The 19017-nt window shown below is 47.6% G+C and overlaps 3 protein-coding genes across 4 annotated transcripts in view; 2 read left to right on the top strand and 1 right to left on the bottom strand.

Annotated features, from left to right (window-relative positions):
- The first annotated feature begins 845 nt into the window (after positions 1 to 845).
- Positions 846 to 7812, top strand: SERPINF1 (serpin family F member 1). Its single transcript, XM_068154611.1, has 8 exons — positions 846 to 950; positions 3428 to 3513; positions 3924 to 4125; positions 4213 to 4368; positions 5156 to 5359; positions 6093 to 6235; positions 6821 to 7031; positions 7409 to 7812. The coding sequence occupies exons 2-8, from the start codon at positions 3436 to 3438 to the stop codon at positions 7666 to 7668; spliced, it is 1254 nt and encodes a 417-aa protein (XP_068010712.1). The 5' UTR covers positions 846 to 950; positions 3428 to 3435; the 3' UTR covers positions 7669 to 7812.
- Positions 7813 to 8276: 464 nt separating this feature from the next.
- SMYD4 (SET and MYND domain containing 4) lies at positions 8277 to 14805 on the bottom strand. Of its 2 annotated transcripts, XM_068154609.1 has the most exons (10): positions 14675 to 14805; positions 14453 to 14600; positions 14172 to 14261; positions 12518 to 13670; positions 12028 to 12210; positions 11278 to 11444; positions 10489 to 10621; positions 9757 to 9873; positions 9271 to 9394; positions 8277 to 8595 (listed from the first exon to the last, which is right to left on the bottom strand). In XM_068154609.1, exons 1-10 carry the CDS (start codon positions 14803 to 14805, stop codon positions 8445 to 8447), a joined length of 2397 nt encoding a protein of 798 aa, XP_068010710.1. In that variant the 3' UTR covers positions 8277 to 8444. The 2 variants fall into 2 exon arrangements, with proteins under 2 accessions (XP_068010710.1, XP_068010711.1); XM_068154610.1 differs by lacking the exon at positions 14453 to 14600 and having other exon boundaries at positions 14675 to 14797.
- A 144-nt stretch (positions 14806 to 14949) lies between these two features.
- RPA1 (replication protein A1) overlaps positions 14950 to 19017 on the top strand; it is a 31035-nt gene continuing 26967 nt past the window's right edge. The window contains exons 1-5 of the mRNA XM_068154608.1: positions 14950 to 15044; positions 15358 to 15405; positions 15663 to 15741; positions 16290 to 16398; positions 17167 to 17255. Of these exons, the coding sequence (XP_068010709.1) occupies positions 15012 to 15044; positions 15358 to 15405; positions 15663 to 15741; positions 16290 to 16398; positions 17167 to 17255 (358 nt within the window). The 5' untranslated portion in view covers positions 14950 to 15011. The remainder of the gene's footprint in view (positions 15045 to 15357; positions 15406 to 15662; positions 15742 to 16289; positions 16399 to 17166; positions 17256 to 19017) is intronic.

The raw sequence follows: 19017 nt of genomic DNA, 5'->3' as shown, positions 1-19017 counted from the left end.
AGAATGCCTAGGGACAAGGAAAACCAACAGTCCTCTGCTTGCACTGCCCAGCTGCTGAGTCTGACGTGACATCTGACCATTGTTAGCCTTCAATGGAACTGCCTTCCACTGATTTGGGTTGGGTTTATTAACACCCCCCCCCCCCCCCTTATTTATCTCTCATCTCCTTCCTTATCTAGTCACAAGGAGTTTTACAATGTAATACCTGTGAAAAATACAATACTCTCTTGAATGTGCCCTGATGAGTGCTCCCCTGGAATCTTCCATCACAGAAATACTGAAACCCCTCTGCCCCTCTCCCTTCTCCAGATCATTTACTCTCCTGTAAGCATCTACAACATTCCCTTAATCCATCTTTTTTTTTAACCAAGAACCCCTAGCTTTTTAGTCTATTTTTAGCCAAAACCTTCAAGTCAATTATGCTAACAATTTGTTAACTAGTAACTATCACTGGGTAGAACCAATTCTGGACACCCCTCCCCTTAATTGCTCTAAACAGCAACAGAAACCTGCTTCCACTTTATGAGTCTCTCTCCTTTAAATCCTGGACATAAATCCACTAAACACTGCTGCATTAACCATGCCTCTGAGATAGAAGAAATTCCCTTATGTGACATATGGCCCAACTGTGGGGATAAAACACTTGCCCTAACAGGGCAGGAAGCTTCTGCCTCTCTGACCTCTGCCTTACCCCCTCGACTGCCCCTACTGCAAGGAGCACTTTGGGCTTGTTAAGAAGGGTTAAAAACTTGCTGCAGTTCAGTGGGAAGGTGGCAGCAGTGGAAAATGGGAGCAGAGCACTTTAAGACAGCTCTGGTAAGCTGTAACCTGAAGCCTGCCGAAGGCTGGGCTGGGGGAAGCAGCAAAAAGCAGATGTGGCTGCACCAAACCCGCACTGTCCTCGACTCACACCCGCTGGGAGCCTGCGACAGCAGCGAGAGGAGCCCGAGGTAAGGGCAGCTCAGCCTCGCTCAGTGCCAGCGGCGAGGGGAGCAGAGGGCAGGGGCTGGGGAGTTCTTGGAGAACCTGGGAAACAGCAAGAGTGGTTCAGCTGCAGGTGTTCCAGGGTGAGATTCTCACCAAATCAGAGATCTCATCAAGGGTTGGGAGCCACCAGCATCCTAGGGTGCACCTCTGCCTCTGGGGCTGCACGGTGCTTGGGATCTGAAGTGGTTTTCTATCCTTCTAGGGTCTGTGCTGCAGCTGGGAACAGGCTTTTTCTTGGTGACAGTCAAACAGTTTCGGTGACAGCCACGTTCTCTAGAGCTAGTGGCTGCAAGGTGCTTCAGGAGTTAGGGCTGTGGGGTGGAGCAATCACAGGGAGCAGTCTAACCTCATGGGTGATGTTTCATTGCACCCCTAAGATCAGAAGTGTGTATAAATGATGTGAGACTTACACTGCTACAGATGGAAAGCAAAAGATTTCCTCTGCACCTGCAGGCCTTCACAAATAGACAATTCCCAGACACAAAGCTCCTTCTTAGCTCATTTCTTAAAGTCTTCCTGACTGTACCTTCCTGACTGTAACATCCCATGCTGCATGCTCTTGCTCCTTTGCTTCTCTTTAAAGGCAGCCATGGATTTTAATATCATGCCTGAAACCATCCCACCTCTGTCCAACCAAATTCTTTTCTCTGCATTTTTGGCTGTGGGCTAAGAGACATGCAAATAGAATCCAGATGTTCAGGCCAATTCAAATGCAAAAGGCTTTTGTCTTTTTCAAATGGAAATTGTTTTTTTGGCAAAGTGTGAGAAATATGAAGCTGGTGACAGTCCTGGCAAAAACAATACAGCTCTGCAAAAACAATCTCCTCTCTCCTGCTCCCAGGAGCTTGGTGTAGTTGGAGGCAGAGGTTGTGTTGAGGCTTATTTATTTTTTTATATGATTTTTTTTTCCAGAGAAAAGGTTATGCTCCATGGAAAACCTTCATCTCTAAACTAGATGGGGCCAAACCCCTTCAGCTCAGCAGGCAAGAGTTCTGCTTGGTGCAAGCATCCCCACAAAGCCCTCCCTAACTGTTTACACTGCAACTCACACAGGGCTTCTGCCATCTCTCTGTCAGCATGGTGCCTGCTCACTGTAAAACTCTGCAATGATATGAGCAATCCCAACATCACTGGGTGTTGGAAGCTGCACTGCTTTGTTCCAGCATACTAAATCCTCTTGATCCCCATCTTCTGCACCAGAACACCTCACCTACTCAGCAGCTAGGAGAGCAGCAGGTCACAGGATCCAAGCGCACAGGGAAGGAGGGTACCACTTCTGTGTTACACTGCCTAAACATAGTTGAAAACTTAAAACCTCCACTGTGACACCTTGATCTCCAAGGCAGAGCAACCTCTAGAAGAAGAGGGAAGGGGAAGAGGGAACTGCCTCTCGCTGAAGCAAAACCTCTGCCTGAACACCGGGTCCTGAAGCGGGGCTGCTGTGGCTGTGTGGCTAAGTTGTGTTTCTACCAGCAGGCATGTTTTCTTTAGAGCTGAAGTTAATCTGAAACACATGTTTCCCCCTACTTCACAGGGGTTAGTTAAATACAACCCTCTTCCTTTAATTTCTGGGAATCTATATAAACATTGCTTCAGAGCAGCCTCAGTGGCGTCTGCTCTTGGGGGCATGACACTGGTGCAGTAGCTCTGGTTTACCCACAGTGAAACCCTCTGTTACTTGCTGCCCTTTGGACCAGACAGAGCTGTCTGGAAGGGCCACATCTGCCAGTGCTGGAGGGATTCAAAGTGGAGTCCACCAAAAGAACAACTCTGGGGAGTTTGGTACTTTTCTCCCACCTCCCTCAAAGAGATTGGATAAACCAAGCTCTGTCTTTCCCCTCTTTAGATCTAGCTCAGTGTTAGGTATGTACTCCTTGCCCCTGTCAAGAAAGTTCCACTCTCACTTCATCAAATTGCAAAGGACACATATGGGCTGTACAGCCTTCCAGGTACATGCAGGCACAAGGAACATGACAAACTACAGCTTGAGGCAGGTAACTTGTATAGCAGAGCAACACACAGTCACTTTTGTCTTCTGACCTATTCATCGGTATGGATTTGCTACCTTTTATAAACAAAATATTGAACTTCTTAAAACCTACAACTCAGAAGGTACTAATTAGTGCCCCTCTTGACCTTGGCACTCAGTAACTGCCAGCATCAGCATGGTTTGGGCCACACACATCTGCTTTTGTGCTCAGGCACACCCAGGCGTGTGTGTGGCTGCCCAGTTTTGAAGCCATTGGGGTCAGGCTGGATGAATACTTCAAACTGGAGAAGAAAACCCAGCTAAGATCAGGTGTGTGTTTCACAACCAGGCAGGACAAGCAGCAGCATGTGTTACTGCAGTTCCTGTCACAACCAGGGAGAGTCAATAGCAGTGGTAGAGATGTATTTGCTCTGTTGCTCAAAGTGCTTTTGTCATGTTCTTGCTCTGTAGCTTCAGGCATGCAGGTTCCAGTGATTCTCCTTTTCCTGGGTCTCTTAACTGTCCCAAGCAGATCCCAGAACTCGGCTGCTGAGCAGGTGAGTAGGAGACAACATGCAGAGCGTGAGGGAGGTGCTTGGAGCAGGTAATTTAATTTTAGAGAATCTTACAGAAGGATTAAGCACTACCCTCCTAAGTTGCTAGGATTTTATTTAGCAACATAATAAGACTAACTCCTACTTTACCTAGATAAAACCACACTAGTTACATCAGGGGATGATTGTGAAGGAGAAACAGTGGGTTCCACTCTGAGTGCTGCCTTTGGCTTTACTGGGACACCTTAAAGGAATGTAACTGTTCCTACCCTCTCTGTGTGTAAGCTGAAGCCAGTATTTCTGTAGATCCTAGGAGAGTGTCTGTCAATTAGCCTAACTTGGAAGTGTTTGTCACAACTCCACCTGCCCTTGTCAACTGTGAGTCTAACCAAAGTGCTCCCTGTACCTGCCAGAACTCTGCCACTGCTGATGGAGGCCAGGCTGGTGAGGTGGAAGAGGAAGATCCCTTCTATAAGACCCCTGTAAACAAGCTGGCAGCAGCAGTCTCCAACTTTGGCTATGACCTGTACCGGCAGCAGTCAAGCCGGACAGCCACTGCCAACGTGCTGCTGTCTCCATTCAGCCTGGCTACTGCACTTTCTGGTCTCTCACTTGGTGAGTTCTTGCCTCTTTTCCCCCTTTTCCTCACACACAGTTTGGTGTGACAGCCCCTCCCTCACACTGTGCCCTTCTTGTTGGCAGGGGCTGGGGAACGAACAGACGACGTCATTTCTCGTGCTCTCTTCTATGACCTGCTTAACAAAGCTGAGGTCCACAGCACTTACAAGGACCTCCTGAGCAGTGTGACTGGAGCAGAGAAGAGCATGAAAAGTGCCTCTCGTATCATCCTGGAGAAAAGTAAAAGTCCCTCCCCTCTGCCAAGTTTTACCTCAGTAACTAGCAGCAGGTAGAACACACTGAGTGACACCACACTAACAGCTTAGGCTCTGACAGAGGGTTGAGCCACAGCACAGACAGTGCAGTGGAATGCTGCTGCTGCTGCTGCTCCAGAAGAAGCCTGGAAAGTTTCTGTGCCCATAAACAAAAGGCCAGATTTATGCACACAAAGACTCTGCTGACTGAGCAGCTAACATGCAAAAGGTTCAGAGGAACCTTGCTGAGAATTTTGCCTTCACCCTAGGTTTTCTGGCAGGTGCTGCTAACTTCCAGGAACCAGAAATCACATTTTCTATTTGTGATAGCATTCAGCCATATTCCTGTATTTAATTCCTTGCAGAACTATTTGAAATGTCTGCTTTTTGGCATGCAATAAACATCTGCTGAGAAAGCCAAGAGCTATCTTTTGGAACCTGCTGGTTCCAAGAATCCAATAGGTTTGAGTAAGCTGTACTCATAAAGCAAGCTGGAGAAAGAAGAAAGACTGATGTAGGAATAGCTGTGTCTGAGCCTTCTGTTCTTATCAGAAGAGTTTCAGAAGAGCTCTCCCATACTCCAGCATGGGTAGCTATAGGATTTGGAACAGTTTCCTCCAAGTCAGTCACTCTTCTTCAAAGCAGGTTTCTGTATACACACAGCCACAGATGTTTTATGAAAGAACTGCTGCTGGGCTTTGGATTGCAATCTGCTGCCTTCAGATTGTTTTGATAAGGGAGCTAGCTGCAGTATCAATGTTTCTATTCCCCAGGACTGAGGGTGAAGCCTGGTTTTCACAGCCTGCTGGAGAAGTCCTACAAGATGCGTCTGAGGGTACTCAGTGGCAACAGCCAGCTAGACCTCCAAGAAATCAACAGCTGGGTCAGACAGCAGACAAAGGGAAGGATTATGAGGTTCATGAAGGACATGCCCACAGATGTCAGTATTCTCCTTGCTGGGGCTGCTTACTTCAAGGGTAAGAATGTTATGTACTTTGTTGTTACAGAGAGGGTCTATTAAGCATGTGTTAGGAGAGATGTGAGGGAATGCTCTGCCAGACAGACAGAGTGTAAGGACAAAGTGTTTGAGTGTTTACTAAAATAAAAACACATGCTACCTGGACAGAGATAGTCCTCAAAGGAGGAACTGTTACTCTTGGGAAGCTGAATCTTGATCTGTTTGCAGCAAGAGACCAGAGAAGGAAGTTTAAGCTCACAAAACTCCATGGCAAGAGCCAGAATATTGCGATTTAGGAGAGGCACAGCTTTTTTACCACCATAGAGGGAATGGAGGGAGATGCTTGGGAACTGTTCTAGAACTTGCTGTGAGCCAGTATCCTGGAGAATGATTGCTTTGAGACAAGGAGCAAAACAAAGGGTGGGGAGAGCAGCACTTTATATGCATTGACACAATTGTTACCCTTTAGAATAGTTTTGTAATTACATAAGTAGACATCAACTTCCCAATAGCTACTCCACCCATACACTGGCTTCATTTTGTATTTCCCATCTAGCCAATTCTCAGATGAAAAGGAGGGGCCAAAGAGTGGCAGTAAACCAGTAGCTCCAATCAGCCTATTGCCGTCTCCAATCATTTATGCCTCGACTCTTAAAGCACAAATGCTGTGTACACAATTCAGCCACAGACACAAGCCTGGCTTCCTATGCTGCTTTCCCACAAATTCCTCCATTTTATCTTTGATAAAACAGGGACATGGAAAACTAAATTTGACACCAAGCAGACTGCCCTGAAAGACTTCCACCTGGATGAGGACAGAACTGTGAAGGTGCCCATGATGTCAGACCCCAAAGCCATACTGCGATTTGGTTTTGACTCAGAACTCAACTGCAAGGTCAGAGAGCAAATATTGCACAAGATCTCCTAAACCTGCTGAGGAACAGGCTCAGCTACACCTACCTGTGAAACCCTGCTTCTCCCATCAGGCTAGTTTTGCAATCCCTGTTTTGAAAGGCAATGCATGCTGATCCTTAGAATATCCCAATTCTACACTGGCTATGTGACAAGCAGTCCACAACTTAAGTAATGCACAGGTCCCTCTACTGCCTGACCTAAAGCTGGGCAGGAAGGGCAGGTCACACTTGTCCAAACTTTTCCATCTCTACCTCTTTCAACAAATCTTTCCCTGCAGGAGCTCAGAGGTGTTCCAGCTGAGAATTCCCCCAAAGCAATGCTGCAGTTCAACAGGTGACAGTGAGGCCTTGCCATGTAAGAGCAAAAGAGTGCAGCATGGTTTCATGGACACCTGACCACCAGAGGTGTCAGGAGGCATATCTGATAAAAGCAAACAGGGAAGAAGACCAAGTGTTAACTAGAAAGGCTGACCAGACAGTTGGGGCTCAGGCCTGTGCCTATTATGGGATGGATAAAATTACTTATTATTGCTGTGACCCTTGCTCACTTGTAACTGGCCTTCCAGATTGCCCAGCTGCCACTGACAGAGGGGATCAGTGCCATGTTCTTCGTGCCTACGAAGGTGACTCAGAATATGTCTCTGATTGAGGAAAGCCTTACTTCAGAGTTTGTCCATGATGTAGACAAGGAGCTGAAGACTGTCCATGCTGTGCTCAGCTTGCCCAAACTAAAGCTGAACTACGAAGAGGCACTTGGCAGCACACTAAAGGAGACAAGTATGTACACCACACACCCTCTCCAGACTGCCAGGGCTCAAAGCAGTGGGCAAGTTGCTTCCTGCTCTCAGAGACTATGAAGCTGGTGGGGTATTAGTCCTGCTGTCAGTCTGTAGAGATCTCCCCAGCAACTAAATCACCTTGGTCCAGGACTCCTCAACTTTTTACCACATCTTTCCACCAAGCTCATACAAGGCTTCTGAGACTGAGGGAGAAGCTCAGTACAAAGAGACGTAAGCTCCTTCTCCCTCTTACCTCAAAACAAAACTCTACCAGAGCAGCTATGTGCCCTCCTGGACCACAGCATTAGCAGTACTGCTCCCTGACTGGCAACCTCTGCTTTCAGTAATGGAATTTTCTTTCTTTCTTTCCTCCAGGGCTCCAATCACTTTTCACATCACCTGATTTTACCAAGATTTCTGCCAAACCTGTTAAGCTATCTCACGTGCAACACAAGGCAGTTCTGGAGCTTAGTGAAGATGGGGAAAGAGCCACCCCAAATCCTGAGGTGAATGCTGCTCGCCTGACCTTCCCCATAGAGTATCACGTGGACAGACCTTTCCTTTTTGTACTGAGAGATGACACCACTGGAACCCTCCTCTTCATTGGCAAGGTCCTGGATCCCAGGAACATTTAGATCCCTTCACAATAGTCTGCAATGGTAGGGCTCACATGGAGCGGGCGGTACTGGGAGGGCTACTGGCTCCCTGCTCTGCTGCACAAAGACACAACTTGCAAATCTTATGCCTTCATGCTGCAATAAAAGAGCTTTTGCTGTTAATCTCAGCAAGCCCCAGTATTCTCCTTTGAAGGACTGTGTCACATGCCTTCACATTCCCATTTTCCCCAATGAGCCACAATGCAGTTCTGTGTCCTATATGCAAGTACCACCTGCAGTTTCCCTTATCCAGTTCTTTATACTGGATCCCTCCTCACTGAGAGGTCTGTGCTGCTAGCCCTTCAAGTTCTGCAGTGTCCCCTCTTATAAGCTGGCAAGTTTGCACTTTCCAGCCTGCTGCCTCACCCATTCCAACCATTTCTGTTTCAAACTGGCAAGAAGAAAGGTGCTTCACAGCACCAGAAATTAAAGGTAGCGTGGTGTGGGTGACTGCGCATTCAAACCACACATGGGAGGTTCACATCTCTAGGAGCACAGAAACACCTCAAACATTTGCTTCAAACCCACAGGCAGAAATGACAGCACAGCATCTATTCCCAGCATACCACACACACAGACCCCACATGTCAGAATTGGTCATTTTATTTGCAGCAGTCTCACTGAAGGGCACTTCAGGTCTCAGTTTCAAGCTGTTGTTACACATGATTTTCCAGCTTACTTAACACACAACTATCTTACCACATGAAACTTAGCTTTGATGAAAGATCACACTGCAGCTTCCTTTGACAGGGAAATTAAATCCTCTGAAGGATGCTTCTGGGAAGGTCTGACAGACAAGACTTCATCTCTTGTAGTTCCTGGATCTGAGTACTCTGAGGACCACAGTGCACTGCCAAAATTTCCTCTGCTCTTTGGATCGTGCTCAGAGCTTCAGAAACTGCAAATCTGAAATGGGAAGAGAATGAGAACAGAATATACAAAATCCTTAGTTCAGCTCCTTGACTTCCACAAGGTTCCCCCTCCTCAACACAAAACCTAAAGCTGTGTACAGATCCTATCCTCCTCTGCCTCCAAGCAGCAGGCAAACAGTGTGAGCTTCAGCTGCAAAGGGAGGATGGGGAGAAAAAATGGTAAAGGAGGGACAAATCTTAAAACATTATTTTTGAGCACAGGTACCCACCACTTCCTCACTGCAGCTCCCACTAAGATCAATTCAGTTACAGAGAGGTGTTGTGAAGGGTTTAGTTAGGGAATCTGCTTATCAAAAGAAGGCCAAAATAGAGCAAAAGGACTCCATTTCCTCTTTTGAAAAGAATTCAGCAGCATGATAGAGCTGAGGTATAAACACCAAGGGTGATGAGCTGTCAAAAGAAAACAATAGGACAGGGAATAAGTGGAACCAAGGAAAAGAAAAGGACAGGCACAAAGCAGAGAAATAGGTCCAAAGAGAGTCACGAGGTCTAACCCCAGTGGGGTTAATGAACTTACACTTGAGGAATGGCCAACTTCTGTACCTGTGCCAGGCTGACCCTGCAAGGTGCCAAGGACCACCTGCCACGATACTGTGCCAGACACCCCAGAGTGGTGCAGGGAAGGGACAGAGAATGAAAGCAGATTTACCCATTGAAGAGAACTTGTGCCAGCTTGAACAGTTCGTGACCTATTTCCACGCTCGATGGCCCATGATGCATTTCCACAATCTTAATACTCTTCTCCAGGTGTCTGGCTGCTTCCTGCCACTTCCCTAATGAAAACAAAACAAAACAACAAACAAACAAAAATGAGTAATGAATAAATACTTTGTAGAGCTACTGCCACCCAGAGCCTCTCATAGCATTTTGCATAATGTGATGAGCTATGTCCACAGCATTCTTGGGAGGCTGCTGACCTTAGGACCAGGACAGGAAATCGAGAAGAACATGAGCTCACATTATTATTCACTGGCTGCAGGGAAGGCAGTTTTGGCTGAAGCAGTCTTTGTGAGAGCCCTGCTGTCAAAACTAGAGAACTGCAGCAGGGCAAAACTGAAGGGGCTGGTCTGAGAAAGGCCAGGCATGTTCAATTCAAGTTCAGACAACCAAAGCTAATGAGAAGACAATGCCATACCAAGAGTAGCATAGACTTGTGCCAGGTGATCCTCCATCTCTCCCATCAGCAAATGCTCTGGAGACAAGAAGTTTCTAGCATCCATCTGACACTTCAGGAGCATTTTGATAGCCTGATCTATAACAAAAACAGGGTATAATATTCATCCTACTGGCCAGCCTCCAGCTTTCCATGACCCATGAAATAAAGTCAGTCCAATCTCATCTGTGCATCTTACACAGCTGGATTTGGATTTGGTTAGAATTCAGCACTGACTTGATCTGCAACCCTGCCTGGCCATTGGAATGGGCTGCCCAGGAAGGAGGTGGAGTCATCACTGGGAGTGTTCAAAAAGAGACTGGATGAGGCACTTAGTGCCATGGTTTAGTTGATTAGATGGTGTTGGGTGATGGACTTGATGATCTCAAAGGTCTTTTCCAACCTCCTTAATTCTGTATATTCTGTGTTACTCTAACGCAGTGCTGGCCCAACTCACTTCAGAAAGCAAGCCCTGGGTACACATAACTCCCATGTTACCCTGAGCTCTTTTAGTTACCATGCAACAATATGTGACTTAAGATTAACACCCGGATCAGGGGTATAAAACCCCTGATGCTCAAGTCCCCAGAGACAGCAGGCTGCATGCCAGAAGACCCCAACTGCATAAGCAACAGTGCCATCTCATGGCTAGAACTACAGTTCCCGATGTGTATTCATTAGCTGTGACCTTAAAAGCAGAAAGCTGAGCCTTACCAGCCTTCCTGCCTCTCAGCAGCTCTAATGCTGCGTTGATTTGTTGCTGAAGGGCCCCTAAACGGCGTGCCAGGCTCTCTCTGCTCGCTGAGGTTGCACAAGCTTCCTCTGAGCAACAAAGTGTATCTTCCCCCTGTGGAAATCATCCCTGTGATCATTATGGCTCACATTCAACTCAGAGCTTACTTTCCATCTCTGTTATCTCTGCATTGTGCTGTAGAAGGGCTAAATTGTTTCTCAATTGCATCCATTAACCACATTGACTGGCCTGTACATTGCTATTAGGTCATTCCATTTCATGAGAAACTTCCAGGAATAGCTCTGACTGTGAGCTATGGATTAGGCCAAAGCAAGGGCACAACTAACAAAAGCATACAAAATACTGTGGTGACTTCTCCCTGTCTCACCTACACTACACACTGTTTTCCCTTGCAGCCTGTGAGCTGCAGTGTGTCTCTCTCCATACACCCCTCTATGCACCTGTTCTGTTCTAGACTCCAGGCCTCCACTTTCTGTGGAGCTATCTCCCTCAGTTCAAGGCCATGATATTCTGGAGTTCCTTCACTGAGTTCAAAGGATTTTAACTTCCTGTTAAGGCACTCTTTTCCCTACAATGCTGGAAGACTGATATGTAAGAACACCACAAAAAAGCTGCTAAGAACAGTGAGACACTGCATTGACTCTACGAGGCCTCAGAGATCACAGATTGAGCTCTTAAACTCTTGGCTTTCCCAGACACCCAAGTTCTACACATCTCAGTGAGTAAAACAGTTACAGCTACAGAACTACCTGCATTGGAGCCCGGCAGCTAGGACAGCAGAATGAGTTTCTTGTGGACACCACACTCTTGACATCAGCCTTTAACTCATCAAGGCAGGCCTGACAGCGGCACTCGAAGAAATACTGGCTGAGAAGCTGCTGTCTCTTTGCAACTCTCATCCTACATTGGTGAGGTCCTGCAAAGGGATGGCAAAGGTAGAAATCTCTAAGCAAGTAAAGTTCTTAGCATCAGACTCAATTTATCTGTGTTATAATTGAGACTTATAGGTTGGACTCGACGATCTCAAAGGTCTTTTCCAAGCTGGTCTGGTCTATTCTATTCTATTCTACTCTATTCTATCCTACTCTACTCTATTCTATCCTACTCTATTCTATCCTACTCTACTCAACTCTATTCTATCCTACTCTACTCAACTCTATTCTATCCTATTCTACTCTACTCTATTCTATCCTATTCTACTCTATTCTATTCTACTCTACTCTACTCTATTCTATTCTACTCTACTCTACTCTACTCTACTCTATTCTATTCTACTCTACTCTATCATCTTTTAGAGAGGATGCAGCTGGAGACTGAAAATGTTAACAGTGGGCTCAGGAGTTAAAATCTTGCACTCCTATCTTTGATTAATGCTCAGACATAAACAAAGACTCAAGCACTGCTACCCTGGGAGTTATGACATTAATGGTACTCAGAACATGCCAGCTAGAGAGGAAAGGATGGCTGTGCCTTGAGACAAATAGGGAGTTAATACTCACCATAGCAATGGAAAATCTCTTGGCCACTTGGGATGGACTGTGATGCCCTGACAGTGGCAGCTGTCCCACTAAATGACACACTGGTATTGGGACAGCATGAATGGTTCAGAAGGCTGAGGACGGGGAAGAAGGCTGTGGCCAGGCGCACAGGCTTCTTACTGACAACAGCACCATCTCCAGACCCTAAACACAGAGGAAAAGCAAACAGGTTGAGAATGAACACTCAGGAAACCCACACAACTTATGCAAGAAGCACTGTGACCAAGTGCAGAGAGCAGAAGTTTTCTGGTAAATTGCTACAACTGAAAAAAAAGAGCTGAATAGCCTCTGGATGGGCACCAAAGAACAGACCAGCAGGGGACATGCCATTTAATTTTAAGCAAGTTATTCCCATCTGGAATGGAAGCTTTGGTACAACTGATAAATCAAGCTCCTCACATAAGCTAGATGAGCAAGAACAACAGAGAGGGCTTAAAGGTTTTATTCTTACCCGACTCCTGCATTACAGTGATGGCTTGTGCATTACACTGCAGCTGCAGCACATGCCTCAGCATTGCTTCTGCCAAAGTCTTCAGCCCTGGAGACAATTCACCCAATGTTTGTTCACATGTGTTTGGTTTGGAGCCCTTCTCAGATGATCTCTGATTCAAAACAGCAGCCTCTAGGCCAGCTTCTTGCAGTTGTTTGCATATAGCTACTACACTGAGCAGGCAAAGGAACTTGTGTTCAGGGCTGTGCTTCTCAGTGTGTGGCAAAAGGTTGAACACAGCTTGGTAAGAACTCTGGTACTGACCATCATCATCACAACCAGGGATACCTCTGGAACCAGCTCTTGTATCAGGTGCCTCACCAGGAATTCTGCATCTTGTCTCGGGCTTCTGGAGGTCTTTGTCACCATCGTGGGACCATTCCACCAGCCTGCTAACCTCTGCAAATCCTGCCAGTAGAACAGTCCTCAAGGCAACATGGCAGAAGACCCCTAATGTGAGAAGCAGTGCTCCCAGGGGGCACTCTGTCCCGTGGTACTGCTCCCACGCCAGGTCTGCACAGCTCTGGCTGCAGTACTTCGCATAACTGCACCCACGGCAAGGCACTGAGGCTAAGAGCTGCCTCAGACAGCAGTGGCAATAAAGATCTGCATTGGTGACTTGGGTATCCCATGCTCTTTCACTGCTGTCCTGCAGACAAAAGTTCTCCCCTGGGCAGAGCACACTTACAAAGGCCTCCTCTTTCAACAGTCTCTGTCCAGGCAGGATGTCCTGGGAAGCCACCAAGTGACGTCCTCTCTCTCTATCAAAACTCAAGCTCAAGGATGAAGATGCACCTGAAATACTAGCATTCTCTTCCCAGATCTCTGACTTCCTTTGAGTGTCACCACATGCTTCTCCTGCAGGCTCTGGACAGCTCTCTCTCCCATGTATTTGATCCTTCAGTTGATTTAACTTCTTTAGCAGTGTCTGGTGTGTAGAACTTGTCATGTTCCCATCCACAGCAATTTTATTCTCCACCACACTGAGGGTGCCTCCTGCATCCTGTAACCTCCCCAGGCACAGCAGACATTCAACTTTCCGCAGCAAGACCTTGGGAAGCAGCCTGTCTGGATAGCCATGGCTCTCAGCCCTGGCAATATCTTCCAAACAAACCTAGAAGCAAAGACAAGACCTCTTAAATGCACTTGAAAACCATGTGAGACCTGTGCTCTTTTATTCCATCTAAGATACAGGTGATCTGAAAGATGGAGCAGATCATCTTTAAGGTCCCTCCCAACCTAAGTCATTCTATGGTATTTTATTAAGCAAATTCCATGTGCAGTGCCAACCTGTTGGCCTAACAAAGCCTTCAGACATAGAACAATAAGGAAAACAAGAACCCTTCTGAAAGTTTAAGTAATGCTGGAAGCTTTAGCACAGCTTTGGAAGCACATCTGATCTACAACCTCTTGTTCTACCCTGTCCCCACAGGGTTTGCAGAAGCACCTCAGAAGGTGCTTGGGCTCTTCCTTACCCCAGTCCCTGTCTCTTGCTACACAGGAGGCCTCAGACCCCACTCTGGCTATACAGACTTGGTCGAGGGCACCCAGGAGATCGGGGGGGACGTGGGGAAGGCCGGGGTGCAGCGCGCCCCACTGCCCCACCGCTGCTTACCTCAAAGCACCCAAGGTGGAAGAGGGCGGCGGAGCGGTTGGCGAAGCAGATGGCCAGGTCGGGGCTGCCGGGGACCTCGTGGGAGGCGGCCTGCGGAGACCAGAGAGCTGCTGCCTCAGGGGGCCCCGCCACGGACCCTCAACAGGACCCTTCCAGCGAGGGTCGCAGATCCTCTCACGGGAGTGGACTCTCACCGGGCCCACCGGGACCCTCTCCAAGAGCCATTCGCCAGCAGCCCCGGGCCGTAGTAGCCGCCTCAGGACTACCTCCGCCTCACCTACCTGCGAGTAGAGCCTCACTGCAGCACCGTAATGGCGGCGCCCAAACAGCCGGTTTCCCTCCTCCCGGTAAAAGCAGGCAGCCGCCGGCTCCTTGCCCGTGCGCGCCCGGCGGCACAACCGCCGCAGAACCGCCGCCTCCACCTCGGGCCTGCGGGACACGGGCGTCAGCTCCGCGCCCCCATCCGCCCCGCTCCGTCCCAGTCCGCCCTGCCCACTGCTTACCGAAGGAGGCCGCAGCCCAGGTGCACGGTGTCGTGCAGTGATGCCACCTCCAACCGCTCCCGCAGCCCCGGTTCCAGCGCGGCCCAGCGCCGGGCAGCGCATAGCTGCCACTCCTCCACCGGTAGCGCCATCACAGAGGCTTCAATGGCGGCACTCAGCACAACACACCTGAAAGCGCTTCCGCCGTACAGCTCCAGACAACCAATCAAAACGTGATACTACGGTCAGCTGGAGCACAGACGGAAGCAACGTCAGAGCGCGCCGGAAGCGGGAGGCAGGGCTCTGGGCGGCGGGAGGATTTGGCGGCAGTGGCGGAGTGCGCGGGAGTCACGGCATCATGAGCGTGCGGCTGAGCGAAGGGGCCATCGCGGTGAGGGGCCTGCGACGCGGAAGGGGGCCTGGGTTGGACTCGGTCCGGTGGTGGGGGGGTGAGGACTGCGCCGGACCTGGGCCCGGAGACATGCGGGCCGGGCACTACATCTGGCCCAGTCCCGAGAGGAGAGAGCAGGCCCGGAACTGGGCCCGGCCCCGGGAGGCAGGGAGAGCACTGGCTAGGTCCATCGGTAACGACTGTTCCCGTGTCTCTGGCCGTTCCATGGCTGTTCCTCCCTCACTATGGGTCTGGAAGCGTTCCTGAGTGAGGTCGTGGCACTTTACTGAGCGTCACTTTTTCTTTCCTCTAGGCCATAATGCAGGGGGAGAACATTAACAAGCCCGTGCTGCAAGTCATCGTGAGTACCCTCTTGTCCTAGTCCGTTAGTGACTGCGTGCATTTCCCTGCAGGCTTCTATCTGCAGCCAAGTTTCCTCTGCAGTGGGGCTGAGCAAAGCTGGCGTCTGCTTCACTTCATTTTACATGGCTTGGGCTATGCTGCTAATACCAGCATTTAAAAGAAAAAAGCTGGCTGGATAAGCTATTTGGTAACGCTGTCAGTTTGTGTTTCTGAAGGGTTTCTGAACAGAACTCATGTTCTCCTATTTCCCCACAGAATACACGGGCTATTGCTACGGGAAATGGGCCACCACGTTACAGGGTGTTGATGAGTGATGGGGTTAACACATTGTCATGTAAGTATGAGAAGCTGCAGTGAGATTTTAAGTGTGGAGGTACTAATGGTGCTAAAGTTTCCTCTTCGGTGTCTAGGTGCAAAGTGATGAATATTGAAGGAGGAATGTGGCATACAGGAGCCTATGAGCTAAAGTCTGAAGTGTGCAACTGCATTTTAACAATCACATAAAATCATTCTCCTCTGGAAATCTTTTTTGTGAGATTTAAGTGATTGGCTTATTGCAGGCTATAATGAAAACATAGAAACCCATACATAGTGTGGTAACACTGACTTTTAAGGCAATTTTAACTCTCTCTGTCTTCTTTGGGATATGCTCATTCTAGCTGTCACTGCACTCTGCCGTTCAGGGATTTAATCCCATCTAGTTTTTGCTCAGCTTTGGTGACTTGTTAGCACTTAAGATTGTTTTCTGTGTGTTCTCTGAGCAAGTTGTAGATCTAATGCAACACTAGACTGGGTTGGAAAAACTGTGGGCCAGCCACAGTGGCCTTTTTTTTAAGGCTGGGATGTGTTCATTGTTTCAATGCTTCACTTCTGTTTCTGTAGCGTTCATGTTGGCCACGCAGCTGAACTCTCTGGTGGAAGAGCAGCGCTTATCAGCTCAGTGTATTTGCCAGGTTAACAGATTCATTGTCAACAGCCTGAAAGATGGCAGGTATGTGAGCTTCTTTCAGCATCATTCTACAGAAAGACAGTGGCACTGGTGGGTGCTCAGTCCTTTGTGACTAAGAATAGGCCAAATACTTTTGATTTGGATTATCTGGAAATATTCAATCGTTGGAGTGTAGGAGGGAAAGTACACAGCACAAACAGTAGGAGAAAGAAACACAGTGCAGTGGGTGCAGATATGGCTAGCAGAGTGATTTAGTGATTGAAGGCTTCCAGTTGGAATGCACCAATTTGTCTAAAGCTTTATGAAAATTTAACTTCAGATGATCTGCTGTGGAAAAGAAAACAGTGAAGCTTCCTTATTGCTTATTAGGTGTTGTGGAATGTGGTCTTTATATGAAAATCTGAGGGAAGAGAGGCAAGATACTGAAAAATGAGAGAGGATCTGAGTGAAGTGATTATAGGAAAGCTACACAGGTATCCAGGGAAAATAAAAGGTTCATGTTATTCATTGTTTCTGTGGAGGGAATATATTTTCTTTCAAGGCAAGGAAAATACTCTCTTCTAAAATCTGCATGGTTTTGTTACCTTTGAATGACTATGTTGTTTTTGTCATTTTTCTGTGCCATCAGCTCTCATTAAGGAAATGTCTTACTGCTTCAAGCCTCTCACAGGAGGTTTTGCCTTCCAGATCCCCTGTTCAAAGACTCAGCCCCTGATGGTTTGGTCTCTTACCTGCCTCAAAGGATATTGAGAGCTGACAGACTTGCAGAGGGAGTGGGAGTCTTGATTGCTGTCTGTTCTGTGTTTGTAGGAGAGTGGTCATCCTGATGGAGTTAGATGTTCTAAAAACTGCTGATCAGGTTGGTGGGAATATTGGCAATCCAGTGCCATACAACGAAGGTGAGTGTCTCCTGTAAACCAGAACCTTTCTCAACAGACTCTGTTATGGCAGCCTTTCAGCTGTGTTTCACTTCAAAAGCAGCAGTCAGACAGGTTCAGCTTTCTTATGCCTGGAACAGCCATGTCCAGATCCTGAATATCCTTTCTGGTTATCTAGCAAAATGAGGTGCTCATATTTTAGCAAGCATTATGCCACAGCTGAGGCTTCAATCCCCACATGATCCTGGCAAGTAATCATACCTCATGATAACATTGTCAGGTCTTTATTACGTTAGTGGTCTCTACCTAGAGTTCCAGTAAGCATGCAGAAGCTTTTTCTGTGGCTTCTCCTAATGAGTAATCAAATAGATGATAATTTCTCCTGTCTGGAAAGAAAACAGCAGGAGGAAGATGTAATAATGATCTATGAAAGTATAAGATGGCGTGGAGGGGATGAATAAAGAATGATGAGTCTCTCTCTCTCTCTCTCTTTTTTCTACACTCATTTGATGCTCTTTAGATCTCATTCTCTGGTAGTGGTTTTAAAACACAGGCTGTGCTGCACCCCCAAACAGTGCATAGTTAAATGAGGTAGGTGCCAGAAATTGGCACGGGTTCAAAAAGCAATTAGACGTGAAAGAGAAATCCATTAAAGGCTGTTAAACATAACAATACATCCCCTGCATGAACGTTAGGTTCAGGAAGCACTAAAACTTAAATTGCTCAAAGTACATAGAGCAGTTGAGACTGGTATGAAAATGCAGCCAGCATGCAGACTTCCCCAAGCACCTCTTCCTGCCCTGCCATCTCAAAAACGAGGATGTGCTGAGTGGACCTTAATCTGAGCTGACCCCTTGTGAATCTTCTGGGTTTGTTGTGCTGCCTGAGGAGCTGTGTGCTTCATTTTCTTGTGCTGAGCTTACAGTTCTCAGGCAAGCATTTTTTGGAACTAATAACATATTTTCCTTTGCAAACCACCCCCCACCCCCAGTGTATGTTCAAAGGCATGTTCTCTTCTCTGGTCTTCAAAAAGAGAAAAGATTATAAGCACTTGAAGAAAATATGTGTACAGATAATGGCTGAAATGTAGTAGCAAAAAGCTCTTCTGGAAGAATTACTTATTTGATCTTTCCTACTAGCAGAGAAGACTCTGGGGAGACCTTATAGCTGCCTTCCAATACCTGAAGGGATGATACAGGAAGGCTGGAGAGAGACTCTTCATGAGGGTGTCTAGTGACAGGACAAGAGGAAATGGTTTTAAGCTGAGAGTAGATTTAGGCTGGATCTTAGGAGGAAAGCCTTCAGGGCCCCTCAGTTTAGGAAAGATGTTGACTTGCTGGAAGGTGTCCAGAGAAGGGCAACAAAGTTGGTGAGGGGTTTGGAGCACAAGCCCTATGAGGAGAGGCTGAGGGAGCTGGGGTTGCTTAGCCTGGAGAAGAGGAGGCTCAGAGGAGACCTTCTTGCTCTCTACAACTATCTGAAGGGAGGTTGTACACAGGCAGGGGCTGGTCTCTTCTCCCAGGCAACCAGCACCAGAGCAAGAGGACACAGTCTCAAGCTGTGCCGGGGAGGTTCAGACTGGATGTTAGGAAGAAATTCTACACAGAGAGAGTGATTGCCCATTGGAATGTGCTGCCCAGGGAGGTGGTGGAGTCACCATCATTGGAGGTGTTTAGGAGGAGATTTGATAGGGTGCTTGGTTTAGTTGATTAGGTGGTGTTGGATGATAGGTTGGACACAATGATCTTGAAGGTCTCTTCCAACCTGGTTTATTCTATTCTAC

Source organism: Melanerpes formicivorus, unplaced genomic scaffold (genome assembly GCF_026170545.1).
Source record: "Melanerpes formicivorus ecotype bairdi unplaced genomic scaffold, bMelFor1.0.p_v2 SCAF_29, whole genome shotgun sequence".
Taxonomy (NCBI): Eukaryota; Metazoa; Chordata; class Aves; order Piciformes; family Picidae; genus Melanerpes; species Melanerpes formicivorus.
The sequence above is the reverse complement of the archived record's forward strand: the minus strand, read 5'-3'. Positions and strand labels throughout refer to the sequence as shown.